General features: G+C 41.1%; 1 protein-coding gene across 1 annotated transcript in view; it reads left to right on the top strand.

Annotated features, from left to right (window-relative positions):
- MDFIC2 (MyoD family inhibitor domain containing 2) overlaps window positions 1–14189 on the top strand; it is a 46506-nt gene extending 32317 nt beyond the window's left edge. The window contains exons 4-6 of the mRNA XM_029996353.1: window positions 3798–3866; window positions 8905–9126; window positions 13660–14189. Coding sequence (XP_029852213.1) covers window positions 3798–3866; window positions 8905–9126; window positions 13660–13919 — 551 coding nt within the window. The 3' untranslated portion in view covers window positions 13920–14189. The remainder of the gene's footprint in view (window positions 1–3797; window positions 3867–8904; window positions 9127–13659) is intronic.
- The last annotated feature ends 4159 nt before the right edge of the window (window positions 14190–18348 follow it).

Raw genomic sequence — 18348 nt, 5'->3', positions numbered from 1 at the left:
CCCTGGGGGCTCTGGCACGCTCTCCCGGAGGATGCTCAGCCGGATCCCGCGCCCTGGCCCACGGGTTTCAGTGACTGCATTGCCTGTTGACCAGCTGAGGTTACATTTCTGCTGCAGTTAACACTTGATATCAAAGCTGTGAAGTTCCTGTGAGAATCTGGTGATTTATCTTGGTGCTTATCAGCCGAAGGCTCCTGAGAACCTGGCGCCAAGCTCTGACACAGAGCGATGGAGAGTGCAGGTCTCTGGGCAGGCACCTGTAAACCATCCAGTGAGCCGGCTACAAAAGCAGTGGCGAATTTCGCTATTGTGTTCGTTGAGAGCATGAATCACGTCCGGTGTCTAACGCGGGTGACGATGTCTGATGCAATAGGGACTTTTGAATTAGCACATAAAAACCTCTTCATAAAGTGTTTGGTCCCCCTTCTTGCAAAGTCCGTTACAACTCTAAAGCGTAAGCGAACAACATAAAATTAACACTGATCCCTTCAATTCTTTTTTAAGCATCCTTAAATCCAGCTTTTTTTTCCCTGCTGTACATCTTACTTTTTATAGTTAAAAGTAATTTTAAAGCAAAAAAGAACATAAACAATATACACTGACTCTTGACACTCCATTGCTTTTTTAAACTAGAATAATAAAAATTTGCAAATGAACAAAAGAGTGGGAGGAAGATATCTGATTTACAATGTTTTTGAGATAAAGAACACTATAAAAAAAGATCAATGTGAATAATAAAGCATTGTTAACTGAGTCATGACATTTCTATTCTCAGTGAAGATTTGAACAGTAGAGCTCTGCAAATGAGCACCTTGTGCCATTTTCAAAGTGGGAGGAAGACATATAATTATAATTTTTAAAGTGAAGAGAAATTTTAAAAAATCTCTGTGAAAAAGTTTATTGAAAAACATATCGACATATCAATATGACATAAATTACTTTAATTTTATTAAACTAGGAGGGGGGAAAACCTCTTTTTGATGACTGGCTGCAGAAAGCATTCCTTGAAAAGAATTTTCTTTATTAAAAACTCTTTTGCTAAGATGAAACAGCACTGAATGTCAGCACTACCGTATATTTATTCTGTAACTCTTCCAACAGCTGAGATCTATAAAAGAAACATATTTTCAAAACAGTTTTAACCTCCATTGTCTTGATCATTCGTATTAACATTTTTCATGTCACCTATTGAAATCCCTTAAAGGAACCTTTTATTCAGTCAAAATTAATGAAGCCATTTTCTTAAACAGCCTCCAAAAAGTAAAAAGGACATAATGTTGTGCATTTTATTTGACATACGTTTTCTGCCATTTCACTTATTTGTGTGATGAGAGCAAAACTTCAGATTTATCAAATCTGCAGAGAAAAGTGATTTTGAGAGAGAAGAAAACTAACTCTGCTCTTGCTGTGTGTGCAATTTAAATCCACAGTGAAAATACAGCATTGATCAGATTACTCCAATTGAGTCATTTAGTGCTTTGGCATTCCTGAAGTTAGAGCCCAGCTGTGAAATCATAGCTGGGGCCAAACTTTGCTGTTAGGTGAGTGCACATGGCTCCCATTTTCTTCAAAGGGAATGACACACATGGCCAATATTTAACTTTCACCTCTTCCATTCTTCAGCTAGCAAAGCCAGAACCAATGGACTGTATGTAGGCAATTTAACAGAATTAAGAATATAATCAAGATTTTCCAGGACTTCCTAGTGATTTGGGCTATATAATTCAATACACCTCAAACAACAGATGCTCAGCATATTCTGAAAATCAGGCCATCTCGAATGTCTGACTTTAGGCAGGTAAATCGTAAATCACTTTGAGTATTTTGGCCATTGGATCCTAACAAACAGGGCGTAGGATACCTCTTCAAAATCATAAGCTCCAATTTCTGCGTTGGCTAGGATGCCTTGGGAGATGTAACACATCCCAACCCATTTTGGGTACTGCGTTTGCACACATTTCTCCCCTGCCATTGCCATTATGGGACTTGAACACAGTGCAGATGCCCGTCTGCAGCAGCCGTCCCCTGGAGAAAATCTAGGTTCTGGTTCTGCAGATCCCCTGGGATGGATTGGACTGCTTGGATGGCCCACGAGACTTTGAGGTGTATAGTGCCACAGAGAGAAAAAAGGATGCATCCCAAAATCTAGCTGTCCCATGGTGTATGCAGATCTTCATTTCAACTCAAGGTCAAGTGGAAAACTTTCCTACCATCCTTGCTGACTCTCCTCTTCGCTTTCCCCCGACTCCATCTGTTCCTCACCCATCTCCTTCGTTCCGCACTCGCCTCCCTCTTCTTCCTGTGTCCATCTGTTCCCTCCTTCCTCAACACAAGTTGGGGAAGGGAAGTAAATTCAGTCATTCACCGAACAGATTTCAAGATGAACCCCCTCCCTCTCCAGCTCTAACTTCATTCATCATGGTAAAAATTATAATGAATAGAAATGTTGAAGGTGAAAATTTATTAGGGATTGTGTTGCTTTCTTATATCAAAAGCAGTTAAAGCTGCTTATAAACATTGGCTTCATTCATTTTTCTTAATATATGGTATAATTAGTGAGAAATATTAGTGGAAGTGCTTGCTATGCAGTCCATCAACACATGCCTGTCAGAGTTTAGGATCTGGGCCAAAATTTTTTGCCAGTCCTGTGATAGATTTACAATAAGCCTGTAGAAGGCTTTACAGTCAGCTGGGTCACTAATTCATGAAGTTAAAATGTACGCAATGAGGTCAAAAATTCACTATTGATAAAATACCCCCTCCCGGGATTGCACCATTAGCTTTGTTACTGCAACAGCAAAATAAAGTAAACTCAAAGCTTCTGTGAATTACCAGTCCATCATCATAAATCAGAAGAGAAGCACTTGCACAAGTTCATGATGTCATATGAAGCCCGCTATATATTTATAACCTTGTGTACTATTTCCTGTTTCCTTACGACAGAAATAAACAGTCTCTAAATCCCCTGTATCCTTATGCCTGAGCTCAGCAAAATGTAATGGGCACGAAACTCTGAAAGCACCCGTGATATATTAGTCTAGAGCAGCTTGCTTCAGGTCGTCTGTGACGCCCGCTCTCCCTCCGGCCTCTCCAACATGGATGAGAGCAGTTCCCATGGAGTTTGCTCTCTCTGCTGCACTCGCTGTAGGGTTAGTCCCGTTCCCCCTCCTCCTTTGCCTCCCTGGCCCTGGGAGAGAGAAGGAAGGAAGATTTAAGCCTCCAAGCCCTACGTATGGAGTGGATGGCCTGGCAAGCACAGCAGAGGTGGAGGAGCTCAGCACCCACGTGGGGACCTGGGCTTGCCACCACGAGGACCTTGGGCATCTTGTCTACCAAGACAGCTAAGCCATGGAGGTTGGAGCTTGGGATGCAATTTCCTCTCTCCTCCTTTGCTGATGGTTTGGGAACCTCATCTAAGGTTTCTGGGGTGTTTGAGCATGGATGATGCTCCACGTTTTAACACGGACCTCCCAGCCCTCAAATTTTCTGTACCTACCTGAAACAGGAACTTCTGTGTTTGCCAGTGATCCTCTTCCCCTCTTCTTAGATGAAACGTTCTCTCTTAGCAATTTGTTTACTTTTTGGCTTCCTTTCCAGAAATGAGACAGAGGGTAACAGAAACAGTGCACCATCCCACGTAACCTCCCCCTGCAAGGAAGCACACTTGCTTCTTTTTGCCCCCAAAACAACAACTCCTGAAGTCAATGACTGTCACTAAGTGGCTGGGGGTGATACACGTGCCAAACAATATTTATTTACGGTGTCCCTCTGCAATGTTGTTTTGTTCTTCCACCAAGACAGCTGCACCAGCTCCCTGCCTCTCCCGGCGCTCCCCGGGGTGACGCCGAGCAGCGAGGACCATCCAGGTAAGCTGCTGGCCCCGTGCATGTGTCACACTGTGCAGAGATACCCCTGGCATCCCCTCCCGTTGCTGCTGGCAGACAAATTACGTCCTTTAGACTGGCAAGAAGTATTTTAGTTTTCTTTTTACTTTTTCGAAACATGGCCATCGAAACCTGAGGTTTGGGATTCATTTTACTATGAGTCTTCTCAAACCAAATGAGTTCGGTTCAAGCCTTTATACCTACAAGTTATCATCCATCAGGTCTGATGTAGCTCTGCCTGCTTCATCTCAGGACTGAACGGATGTGGCACACAGCTCTTTCAGTGACGAGCATGTGATGTATTAAATAGACAGGTAGCGACAGCAGTGCATGGGATAACGAATGGCAGGGAGATCAGCCAGGCGTTCCTTTGGTTCTTTCGCCGCACTGATACACGAAGATGCCTCACGGTGAAATTAAAAAGTTACACGTCCTAAACTGCTACAGTTTTCCACACAGTTCACCATTAACCCTTGGGACTCCTTGCCACAGGGGTGTGAGGCAAAGGGCCACTGCCAGGACGGATTGGGAGCAAATGCCACCGGCAAGTAGAGCCACAGGCTCCCTTGTCCTTTGCTTCTAAGATGCGTCTGAGCCCTACGTAGGGTGATAGATCCGTTCTCCTCCTCCTCTTTCACTGGCAACTCCCCCTAACCAGTTGCTCCAAACAGCTCTTTGGCATTACCCATATTGCTGCAGTCCCCAACCAGCAAAATATAGCACCTCTTATCTCCCCTGTCTCTTACCAAAAATAGACTTAGAGCCCTTATATGCCACTATATAAAAGCTAATTTCAAAAACGTGCTAGGGAACTCCAGCCTCCTATTCTCCAGGGCTGCAAGACCCTGTTTTGTGCCTAAGCCAATGAAGAGAAATAGAGGTCAGGGGACTTACTGTAAATGCCAGCCTTGGTATTGCTGCTCCTTGCTATTAACCAGAGGGATCTCGGGCTGGCGTCGGTAGAAATTAAGTGATTTACTTTGTGCTTTCATGAATTTAGACACTGTAGTCAGCCGCCTGAATTGCCCAACTTAAAAAAAAAATAGAAATTTCATGTGAGTATTGAGACTATCTTTAATACAAACATGGGTGAACAATCCCAGTCTTCTACTGCGATAGCCAAGGCAAGTCCCAGTTACCCCATATGAGGAAGAAAGTTGCTACTTCATGATACTGTTTAAAAATGGCACATTGTGGGGGTTTACCTCTAGCTGCCTCTGCCTAACAGTCTAACACTGAATAATCTGAGCTTTCTTTGTCATGGTACACTTATTTTTCCCTTTTAATTCACTTCAGTGGATGATTTCTACATGTTAAAAACACAAACATTTGTGGATATCTGAAGCTGAACACAGGCTTTTAAAAGACAGTAGCAAAGTTTGACGGTCTGCCCATCTCTAATTGTAATTTAAATTTTTTTTATATTCTCATTTAACAGTAATCATAAATAATATCAGTTGTCCGTAATATATTTTTAAAGCCTATTTGGCTCCACTTATTTGTTCCAAGCTCTCAACCTACTACTACTGTTCCATGCAGCAACAAACTCTAAAAGAAAAAAAAAAAAGTGCTAACCACTTTTTTTTTTTATGCTGGTGTAGCATAATCTTTATTTCTTTAGACACTTTGTGCAAACATTAAATTGATAAAAGACATAATGTAGATGGACCCACAGCTGAACTGAAGGTAATTGCATAAAAATGAAATGGAGACCTATAATTGTACACTGCTTTAGCCTCTATCGCACTGTTTTCTGGAAGCAAGGATCTCGCTTGTCATAGCAAGTTGCTTGTTACGGTGATTGCATGAAGACTTGATCTAGCTGTACAAGACAAGTATAACATTACTTAAAGGGAGCTTTTCAAACTAAGAGTCTGACACTAAAATGTACTGTATTTTCAAAGATGTAGTATGCTTTAACAAACAGAAGAGTCCTTGAATGACAGCTTTTGTTACCCATTTGTTTGATGGTGCTGTATTGAAAAATTCAGGTTATGTCTATGCCTTTCTATTTCTGGTTTTGATTTCTCTTCAACAGCACTTGAAGAATAAAAATTGACTCGAAGCATGAATAGTAGAAGTCGGTGGATACAGTAAATGTTAGTCTGGCATTTACTGATTACTTGGGTCTGATTTTTTTCAGTCTCATTTGCTGAATGCTTAAATGCAATCTGTGGGCCATTGTATTGTTGTAGAAATGGGGAACTCAACAGATATATTGTGATTTAAAATATATCCGGTTTAGACTTTGGGGCCAATTTTGAAAGTGGAAAATGATAGAAAGCATCATTCTTGCCCAAGCCTTTCAATCTGATCTGCTTGTATTGAACTGCTCAGCCCGTGTGTACTCTCAGCCTGGACAAACAAGATCCATTTGTAAGATTGGCACCTGAATAACAGGTGGGACATGTGTCTTTTGGACTCACAGATCAGTTATTATCCAATAAATCCAATGCATACACGGGACATTGCTTCCTCCAGAGCTCTGCTACTTCAATTAGCACAACTTTTCCTGGAGACGGTATGTTATTGAATGAAAGTGCAGGAAAAATTGTAGTATGTCATTGATTTATAAACACTGGAAAACAGTGGTTACTGTACATGTAAGTACATCCAAAATGCATGATTTTCACATTTTGGACTCAAGAGCTGGCCAAGAAGTCAGAGAGGGGAAAAAAAAAGCTATATTTCCTTACTCTGGGGGGAAAACCATCAACAAATTATCACAGATGTGCAAAATCAGAAGTGCTTTGCTCAGGATGCTGGTTTCCTGCGACCAAGTGTACAACCTGCAGGCGAGCACTGCTGTGCTTTGCACTGCTGCTTCACACCCGGAGAAGCCACCGCCTCTCCTGCCCTTCCCAAGTCTCGCCTGTGGCTTTCCTTTGTCATAACGCCCACAAAACCTGACAGTTATAGGTTTCTGAGACTCCTCACTGTGTCACTGCTGTCTTAGCGTCCCCTTTCCTCCACTTCTGTCTATCCCACCGGTCGCTCCCTGCCTAAGGCCAACCTGTAAACTCTCCACGGCAGGGAAAATCCACATTTCCTTCATAGTAGACTTTGTCATTACTACAAGTTCAAAATCAAGCCAAAACATCTGCTAACACACATTTTTAAAGCCATCATTTAAAGTTAAAGTGAAAATGATAGCTTAGTATTTCTTCTTAGCCTCTCCCAAGGTCTTACTCTGCTAACCTCTACCCAGCTTTTCTGCTTCCACATATTTCACTCCATGATGATGATCTAAACCAGCATGAGATCTGACTATGAGTAAAAATGTAAATGAATTGCTCACTCATTCTGTAAGTAAACAGAATCATAGAAATCATAGAAAAATAAGCTTGGAAGGAACTTCCAGAAGTCACCCCATGTGGCCTTTGCCTCAAACCAGGGCTAACTCTGCAGTAAGAGCAGGTTGCTGGCGTCCATGCCCAGCTGAGATCTTCACACTTTCCCAGCCTCACCGGGGGCTGCCCCGATGCTTTACACCTCCCATGATGAAGAATTTGTTCCCATATGTAATCCCAACTGCTCTTGCTGCAGCTTGTGACAGTGGCCTCTTGTCCTTTTAGCTCCGTGCACTGCTGGGAGGAGCAGGGGTCTGGCTTCTCCATTACCCTGCTTATGAAGTGGAAGACAGCATCCAGCACCTCTCTTTGCCTTCTCTTCTCCAGGCCAACCAAGCCTAGCTCCCTCAGCCTCTCCTCATACATCAGATGCTCCAGACCCCTCACCACCTTGGTGGCCTTCACTGGACTTGCTCCAGATACCAGTTAGGCTTCAAATCCTTGCTTCCCCCGCTTCGAGCCTGATGGTCCCAGTGGTTTTTCACCTACCCATCCCATCCACGTTTCTTCCTTTTGGCTGCAAGGGTACTACGGGACACAACTGCAGTCTCATCCAGGTTTCGCTCTCTGTCAACCTTTTCTTGCCTTTTCTTTAATATACGTCAGGGTCCAAAGGTACCTGAAAAACAAGAGATATGCAGGGTCTCGCTTCTGGCTCCTTGCAGCAGAGTGCAGACTAACTGCTTTAAAGCACTTACTGTTCCTCTTAGAATGTAATGTTTGCAAAACTGAGGTGTTTGTAAAGATTGATTTTCTGTATATAGCTCAAGAGCCAGCATATCACAAGATTTAAGTAAGATAAAAAGTGAGGCTGTGCTTGATGTGAGGTGTAGGAGCTAATCAGCTGTAGATAAGAATTGATGAGGTTTTATCATCCCAGCCATAGAGAGAATGACTGCGTTTCTTGGCCTCTTGATCACTTCGGAGAGTAAGTGAAACTATATATCAACCCATGTTTATCTGTGCCTGCGAAGTTCTTCAAGAATAAATTGAGCTCGGAACTCTTCTTAACCTTTCCCCTAGTTGTGCCTTAAAATTAAGCTCTCCTTCTGCTTTTTGAGCTGCCTTTCTGGCACGCTGACAGCTTGTGAAGTATCCCATCTTCTAGTTGACTTCCAGGCCAACACCACAAGTGTGGATGAAGTTACGAAATGATGAATCTGGATGTTAAACAGAGACCATCTGTCTTTCTTTGCTACGAGAGTATGAGCCATGGCGAGCTGGCACATCTGCATCTAGGTACCACCTACGCACACATTGTTGGCTCTATATTTAGGGAAACTGAGCTGCTGTTGAAAAATAACAAGATAATTGTTTTGCCTTCTTTTATATCGCAAATTGAAGTTAGGATGGATATCACACTCGAAATAGATGTCGACTGAGGCAATAGTTCTGATCTCTCTCCTAACCTGATCCCACTCAGTGGAACTGAATTATTGCTTAGCCTCTAAGTCCTCTGGGTTTAAAAGAAAACCTTGGAATGCAAGTTCACAAATACTTATACTATGAGTAAACTTTACTTGCACAATGAGACTGAAATCATTAGGTAAGTAGTGTTAGGCCTTGGAAGTAAACAACTGTAGGCTTGGAAATTCTGCATATGTTATTCTTTCAGATCTCTGTCTTAGTATCGCAAACAAGTCTTTTTTTTTTTTTCCTAATCCCACCAGATAACCAGCTTACAAATGAAAAACATACAGATGAAAAGCCTATGAAAGGTATTGTTATGAGTTCTGTCGCAGAATTCAGCATCACAGACACTTCATCAAAGGGTACCAAAAAGGAGAAGAAATTGTCAGATGCAAGCACATCATCCATTGCTTCCCTGGAGAAATGCAGAGAATTCACTTACATTGAAGATGACGCATCAGTACATCAGAGAGACAGTGACGGTATGTTTTATAAAACAGATAAAACATTTAGCCTGGTTTCTAAATAATGCCCATTGCAAGAGCACTATGTGTATCTAACTTGAAATAAATGCTTACATGCTGAACAGGAGGTTCAAGAACATAGCCAAAAGCAGTATTAAGTTGCCCTGCAGACATTTTTGTGATAGATGAGAATCTGTAGAAGATGATTTTAAATTGTCAGTGATATTAAAGTCATAGGAGAGGACCTTAGAGCCTATTGTGCAACAGAGCATTTGTACTTTTATCATGAGTGTTTGCACAGAGGTACTAGTGTCGGTATCAGATAAACAGAGTATCTCACATGCACGCATTTCTCTCCAATAGCAGAGGCTGTTACTTTTGCCGTTGGAACCGCAGCAGCTGCTGTGGTTGCTGAACAGACGCTGTGTTTGGTGGTCAGCATATTACTTCTATGGACTTGTATATGCAGTTCTTGTACGGACCATTACCTCCAACCCTGCCATTCTGCTGACTCATCACCAAATAAATCCTCCCTCTGCTGACCACACTGCAAAACTCACGTGGGTCAGGATGAGGAGCTCCCTTCATACTCTGCCCTGCTTCTGCAGAGAACTGTCTCTGATGACCGGCCCAGGTGGATACACCAGGCGGATAGGTCTTCTGGTTAGTTCAGTATGCTCCGTGTTTTGAAAAAGCATATTTGAAAACAAAGCGCTATGAAGAAAGGTTGTTACAGACCAAAATTTCAGCAGAAGCCCAACAGTTCAAGTGCATTTTCATAAATGAACATTGTTAAAACGTAGCTTGCTCTGGGGCTAATAATCAGAGCTGTCTTACCTTTTCCGAAAAGGAGCCGATCCTTTTTGTTGTGTAAAAGCACGGGTTGAAGAGCCGAATACCTGCATTATTTTTTGTAAGAATTTCAGAGGCAATAGTATAACCAAGAGTTAAGGAATGGAATTGGCTGTGAACACTCATTACAGACCAAGGGCATGACTCCTGCTAATCTAAATAATATAACACCCCTGATTTTAGTGGAATTATGCTGAGAACCGGCTATTCCTGGTTATTCCCGTGGATGTGAAAACAAGGGCTTCTGAGAAGCATTTTTGAAGTTTATTATGAGTGCCTTTTGCAATAATAGACTAGTGTGTTATATCCAATGGAGTTGGGATCTATCATGTATATCATTTAACAATTCCTAAACGAAGAGTTTCTAAATACAGATCAACACAATAAACCGCCACGCTCTCCAGGAACCATTACCATCTCTATTGTATCACTGATCCTGTAATAAAAGGGTTGTCTCCGATACATCTATTAGAATACATTTCATTTCAGTGAAGGATCTGAAGTATTGATGTCATTTAGGGGACTTCTCCTCTAGTCCAGACACTCACTATTTTCTGAGTTTGCTAACTATCTGATCAGGCCCCTCAACCATTACTGGCACACAGGTGTGTACCATGTGATGCAAATAACAGATTTCATACTCCTTAGAAAAGCTAAAAGTGAAGGAAATTAGCAAAAAAACCCCAATCTGTGCTCAATTAATAATGTTAAGGGCTGGATGGAAGCCAAGAAAACCAAAGGAAGCCAGATTTGTGACTGTCACTGCATACTCTGCTCACTCTACTCTGACAAGTTGCTGCATATTCCACACACACAAGGCCAAATCCTGTTCGCTGGTGCATGGAGAACTTCTGAAGGCAGAGCAATAGCTGAGGAAATCAGTGATTATTTTGTTCCCCGCACTCAGAGAGGAGCAGATCCAAAGCTCATAGGTCTCACCGAGGGTGACCATCGTGGCTTCAGTGAGCTTCGGACCAGGTTTGTTCAGGGCACCATCTGCGTGAGCAGAGGGTGAGCTGACAGACACCAAACAAGAGCAGGAAAATTTAGAGATGAGGCAGGCTAGCAAAATTATTAGAAGTTCTTCTCGTGTGCTAATTAATCTACTAATGTAGAAACTGAGAGCTGAGGTCGTTGTTCTCACTGAGATAAATGCAGTAATGCCATTTCGCAAACAGCAGGGAAAACAGACGAGAAAACAGGAGATTGCATCTTCTTTTATGCAGTTTGTGGCTAATTTATTTTCAAATATATAAATGAATGCATAGGAATGGATGTTTAATTGCTAATATCCATTATTTATATACATTACCCCACTTAAAACAGGACAAAAAAGCCTCACACATGCAGATTTTTCGAAATGTGTTACATCCATTATCACAGTTCATGGTGTGTGCTCTGATGGGAATTTAAAAGCATCTTTACTGCACATCACAGACTCTGTGCTGAAACATTACTTTATTATTAAAATCTTGTTCTTTTCGTGTGCTCTTTTTCCTGGATGGAGCCCATATCTATTCTCTCCAGATTACATAAGCAACACTATGGTTAACACATTCAGGAAAAAAACTGTTATTAGAAAACAGATCTTTGGAGAGGAAAAAAAAATTGAAAGATCCTTAATCGATATATAATTTTGAATTTAATCTCTCACACCTATGTATAGGAAGGAAATTTCATAAACATAAGATATCTAAAAAGAATAGTCTTAATTACATCAAGGACTACTGGATAAAAACGATTATATTTTCTACAGTGTAAATTTCATACAATTAAATGCAGTGGTGTCACCTTATAAAATGTTTCAATTTTATAATTATTTCAGTTCATTTAGTTAGAAAAAAATATAAGTATGAGTTTACTAAGTATCACCAAAATCTAGTCATTCTTATTCTACAGAACTGACTTAGAAGTTAGTTGTGCTTGTCTGAACTTAAATAGATCTTGACATATTTAAATAAGTATTAAAATTGATAACATTGGTGATGATATGCTACTCAGGAAGAAGTTGAATCACATGCTATTTATTCTTGCTACCTGCTTTAACTGCTTTTTTTTTTTTTTATAAAGAAGCTGGAGTGATTTTTTGATTTTGTTTTTCATCAAGAAAGCTTTCTTAAAAAGAAAAAAAAAAAAAAAAAAGCTTAATTCTGGAAACTTCCTGGCAGGGAACTTTATGTTACGTGAGAGAGAAAATGCCACAACAGAACCAACGCAGTTGAATGAGTTCACAGTTAGTCATCCTAGGGCAAGAAATGTGGTTATAACCATATGCTTTCCTGAAAGAACCAATGAAAAGGCATTCATATTGTTGAAGGCATTTTTCCTTTCCAAAAACAAGGAGGGAAAAAAAATATTGAAAGGTCTGGGTCTTTGCACTCCAACTGGATTCACACAGTCAGAATCTCACACCTGCTCCGAGCCCTGCTGCACCCGGAGGCAGCCTCCCCAGATGCTGTAGTTTGAAAGGTGGGGAGTTAATTAGTTGATTTTTGAGGGGAACAAATATAACACAAAGTTTTTGTCACAGTGACCAAGTTTTCAGGTATATTCGCTGGCTCCAGGCACACATCCTAGCTGATACTACTTTCCAAACTTTTGTCTCCTTTCAAAAATTAACAAGTCTGTGAATGAAAAGGTGAGAAACCCATTTTGGTGGGGAAGTGGAGAATCAATCAGCGCGCTGCCCTCTGTAGATGATGTTCCCCACAGTTGTTTTTTCTCCCTGTCTTTGGTTAGGCAATCTAGCTATCCTTAAACATTTTTACTGAAACAGAATACTTTTAGAAATAAAACTATAAGCAGATGATGAATCTGTACTCTTTTTTTCCCCCGTGTGTGTGGATTTGGTCTTGTTCGTAAGATCATCTCAGTCCTTATCCAGATGCCATATCGAATTCATGCATCCAGACTGACCACATTGAAAAGCAAGAACTAGACCTGGAGAGTCTGAGGGCCTGATCCACTCTCCACAAAAGCTGTGGGTGTTTGCGCACTGACTTCCAGCAAGGATTGATTCAGACCGTAACAGACTTACATCCCAGAAAAGAATTGTTTAAACAAGAAGGATTCAGTTCCAAACCCTTCATATGCAGGCAAAAATGCCCCTGAAAGTTTTTTAGGGTATTTTTTGTTGATTTTTTTTCCTTCCTAGAAATAGCAGGAGCAGCCTGATGATTTTCATCTTTAATTGCAAACCCTTGTGAAAAAAAAATAAATTTGTGTCAGGTGTGTTGGTCAGGTAGCACATGTGGCATCGCAAAGCAGCAGCACTTCCAAACTCCTGCAAGGCTGCAAACCCCCCAGCAGAGCATCCCTGCTGCTTGAGGTTCACTCCTGTGCTGAAATTTATAGCCCAAACACTTGAAGAGTAGAGAATCATAGAATCATTTAGGTTGGAAAAGACCTTTAAGATCAAGTCCAAGCGTAAAGTTGGTTCGGAGTACTTGTTCCTCTGAACTTCACTGCCACAGAATATTTTCATTCAACTTATTTTCATGCTGCTGTTGTTTTTCCAGAACAAACAACATATAAAATAAATCCTTTCATTTGACTTTATGGAAGTAGTTATCATCAATGTATTTTTAGCCTACTCTGTGTGCTGTCTTGCATCTCATCTCTGTGTAGTCACGCTAGCCTGAACCTGGGTAATCAAGCATACCCTTTTTCTGATATCTCGCTGCTTTTCCTTTTTCTTAGATGAATGCGCAACACTTATCCTGGCCTGCTTGTTCTGCCAATTTTGGGACTTTCTTATAATGCTGCCTGATACCTGTGAACATTGGCTGACAGATACCTGTTGTCCATCCAATAGATACTACCAGACGTCCAACGAAGACCATGCCAACAACGACTGCAACTGTGACTGTGACATTGATTGCAGCCTTTTTGAGTCCTGCCACGAGACTGGTGAATGCCTGGAACTTGCCATGGAGATTTCCGAAGTCTGCTATCGCTAATAGGAAACTAAGTGACAAAATTCCTCAAAACTGCCTGAAAATGAGCTGACAGAGTACGAAGGATTTTTTTTTTTTTTTTTTTTTTTTTTTTTTTTTTTTTTAAGATAACAACAATAATAACCAGAGTGTTTGCCAACCAGGACTATGTGCATCATGCTGCTCCCACCCTGGAGGTCCGTATATCTGTACCATTCTGGTTGTATGATTTCACAAACTGCTGAAACCAATAAAGGGCAAAAAAGGGGTCTTCTCCTTTGCCATAGACGACAACAGAATTCCTAAGTGCCAAGTGTGCTCGATGGTTTACCCACTGTCAATGCAAGGCTTTTATAAACCTCTAATTGCTTTAAACATGGATTTCTCCATTCATAAACACAGGACAAATTAGGACATTATTTTAGGACTGATATATCTTAGTTCATCTTCCTAATGGATTCATACCTAAACATGTATTACACATTGTTGGTTATTATTAATAATGTATGATATAGCATCATTTTATAATTAAAAATTTATTTATTCAATCTCTTAAAACACACTTACATGCTCAGTTTAGGTAGAAAAGAAAATTAAATGAATTAGAAACCATGCTAGCGGTAATTACAGCAAATGTCTCTAAAAATCTCCAGTGAATTTTGTAAAGGAAGCATTTTAACAGGGTAGTGCAATTCGACAATGTATTAATGTGCGTGCCTATGGTTATGTAATAACAGGTTATGCCTATTGTTCATTAGTTATAGGAAAGGGCTCCTTAAGTGTAATTAGCCTAAATGGGAATTGACTGCACACTTCCAGAAGAGAATTACCCCGTGGATAGCCAGTAGCTCCTTTACCTGATTTTCATTTGTAAGATTTCTGCAGGCAGCAGAGTGTTGCCACCTATTCTAGTGGAAACAGGCATCTCCACCTGTGCACAAAAGATTACAAAATGACAGTATCTATCCTGGTTGTGCTTTCAAACTCCCTCTATCTCTTTTCTGATGGCAGGTCTGATTAACAAAAATGAAATACATATTGCACATTACACATATGACAACAAAAGCATGTAAATTCGGCTGCCTGAGGGTGCAGAACGCATGTGTTAAGCACAGGGGAGAATACAGAGTTGCTTGCTCACGTTAGATATTTATAGACTATCACCCAAGACAGTGTTTGCTTTGTATAGGCACTAAAACTTCTCCCCAAAACCCCACTGATCTCAGTGCAGAAGTGCCTGGGGAACCCCAAACAAATCCTGAACAAGATGCTGGGATACTCAGCATTGCTGAAGGCATTGAAGCCACTTGTTTAATAATCTCAGTTTCAAACCCGTAGTCCTGACACGAATATTTAATGGAAACAAAAATTCATGTGAATTTCCTTTTTTCCCCCCACTTCTGGAAAATTCATGTTTTCAAAAAATCAGAAAGTAAGAAGTAGGTAGAACTGCCAACAATCTTTGTACAGGTATCCTACAAAGCTTAGTGACCTAGGGACAACAAACCTTAGAAATGCAGCGAGCAGCCCAGCACACCTTCTTTCTGGGCTCCTTCCAGGACATCAGTGGGGAATAAAAGAGGTTTGCTTATTTTAATTGTGACCTCACATTGTGAGTTGTAGCCACCTAAAAGAACAAAGTCATTAGTCCTTAATCGCCACACCTGCACTAGCCTGCCAGCTGGGTCTGGACCCAACCCCAAAAAGCACTAACCACCACCATCCAGGAGGCCCTGGTTTTGCACACCCTGGGCTGGGCAATGCTGAGTTTTACTGCTTCAGTTTGCACTCTGCCATACATATTTGATCTTAAATCTCTCAATACTGAGCCTCACAGCTAAAATCTCAGTGCAATGTATTGGGCCACAGAGGCTTGAATCATTCTACTTTCTACCGTAGGTTGTCCTCAACAAAGTGGCAAGTAGGCATGTATGAATAAAGACACTGACCCAAAGCATCTAAGAGTCAGAAAAGGAGAAAACTTGCCCCACATACCATTTCTCAGAGAAGTACCAATAGAGATGCACCTTGGCAGTCCTTGCTTTTGATGCTGCCATCCAAAAGGGGACAATTCACATGCAATGGCCAGAAGAAGACCAAGAGAGGAAACCAGAGGGTGGCATACCCCAAAATGATGCCAGTGAGGGACCCAGAGATGGGGAACTTCTCTTGCAACCCGGGATGTCTTGTTCCAGCTCTGAACCTGCAAGGTATACTGGGATCACCCATGGCAAGTGAGGTCTCCACACATCATCTGTGGAGCTGAATTAAGAACTACTGGCACAAACATTTTTTTTTCCCAACTCTTTTCCTAGGAATCATTATTCAAAAGAGCTTCTTTTCATGTTGTAATCCATAGGTTGGCAAACTGAGGTCATGTCTACTGTAGGGCATGGGTAAGGTCAAAGACAGAATTACAATGGTCACGGCCATAGCCACGGCTAGACAGGATGTCCCAACAATATGAATTGAATCACACGGTGGGATATATTGAGAGCTGCTGTTGTAGTGAATGGAGGTGTTTTAAATAATGCAGCAATATCTCCTTGCCTGAAGTGTACAATGGCACATTGCTCAGTTTCCTGTTTTAGGAAGTAGATTTTAAGAGGCCTTCTGTATGAGCAACGAAACTTTGAAAAAAACGTGTTATTTCATACAATGTAGTAGAAGCAGCAGCTTATGATGACTTTGTTTTCTGTCATAAAATTATTAATTGCAACATTGTATTTTCATGACACACAGAAACCCTTTAATACATTGACACCAGAGAAAGTCAGTCAGACTTTTCCATTAACTATTCCAGAAAATGGGTTTCCTCTTTGGAGAGCCATCCTATTCCCACACTAAACTGACTTCCTAGGCCAGACAAATACCCATTTATCAGATTTGAACATGGGTGGACATTCCAGTGAAACAGAAATATTTGGAACAATTCAAGGCTGTCTCTGTATTTTTTATTTACTGGGAAGGAAGGTCTGAGCACTTGAGTAGGAGGCGTTTGGGTGGATGGCTGTTCTGAACATGTTGGACTCAGCTGTGCTCCCAGAGAGATGTCAGCTCCGCAGCGTGTGAAACCAGCTCCTCAGAACAACAAATAGAAGTTACCATTTTGCAAACGGGAACATCGCTCCGACACGACGCCTCTCCTCAGCACCAGAAATGCGCTGACAGATTGGTTGGGGGAAGAGAGAGACAGAGATAATAAGGAAGAGCTATATTGCTACCTTCTACAGGAAGGGACCATGGGATGCTCTCTAAGGATGTCCTCTTGGAAATGACCCAGCAGTCTCATCCTTGAGAGGAAAATGTCTTTTGACCTCCTTTCACTGTGTTCTCAAGACACAATACAGATTAGGATGTCAACTCTTTACAGCAGAAATTGTCATTTGCTAAATATTGTCCTGCACACAGAGGACTGGACGTGAAAGGCCTCAGGGTGCTTCTGAAAGGTTAAAGACCAGTTATCTCAAAGGAAATTAAATTCTCCGACTAAACACAAGCCCTTCCGTAATGTCGTTCTGGTGCCTTACTCTCCATTCACACTATGAGTCCCTTCAGATATGGGGCTAACAAAAATTAGCCCATGTACACCCCATGGGGCACATTATATTGTCTCTTTTGACTTCCCTCTGCTTCCTAGAGCATTTTGATCATTCATATTCTCTTAAGCAATCACAACCAGAATGACCAACATCTTCCAACGCACAACTCTGCCTTAACTCCAGTGCTGCTTAGGGATTCAGGCTGAGTGCTACAGCTGAGCTCTAGAAGTCTTTGGTTCTCAGGAAGAAAGCAAAATACGGGAACAATTAAGATGTTCACAATTGTATTTCTCCTACTGTTATACTTGTACAGCATCAAAAAATGTTCAATAGTGTTGGACTAAGAATGTATGTATCTATTAAATTTTTCTTTTAATTACATGAAATGGGTGGTTCCATTGCTTTAATCTTCAGCTATGTCAGGCTATATTTTAGGCCTCTTAAATGCAAGGTAAGTTTCCCACTATGCAAGAAAATAAGTTTACCAAACAGGCTACGATTTCCAGGCACTGCTCCACTATAATTCACAGTAACAGACTATTAATCATGATTAATAATCTATCATTCCTGTGGTTTTAAAGAAATGAAAAGGGAGGGAATTATTGAGAAACTGCACTTTGTCTTAGCATAGTTCATATAATTGCACAACGGAACAATTCTATGGAATTCATTATTCTGCTGGTAATGATCTAGATTTCCTTAACATTGCACATGAACAGGAATCGTTGCCATCTGATGCATGTTCCATGGCCTGTACAAAATGAGTTGGTGGGTGCAAGCCAATTCATAATGGATGTGTGCCCGTATCACAAAAACCACCATTATAATTGGTACCCTTAGGAAAAATGCCAAGGTCTGAGTGTAAACAGAGCACTTTCTGTCCCAAGAGCTAGTTCTTCCGTGGTCAGAGT

The sequence above is a fragment of the Aquila chrysaetos genome, chromosome 20 (assembly GCF_900496995.4).
Source record: "Aquila chrysaetos chrysaetos chromosome 20, bAquChr1.4, whole genome shotgun sequence".
NCBI lineage: Eukaryota > Metazoa > Chordata > Aves > Accipitriformes > Accipitridae > Aquila > Aquila chrysaetos.
The sequence above is the reverse complement of the archived record's forward strand: the minus strand, read 5'-3'. Positions and strand labels throughout refer to the sequence as shown.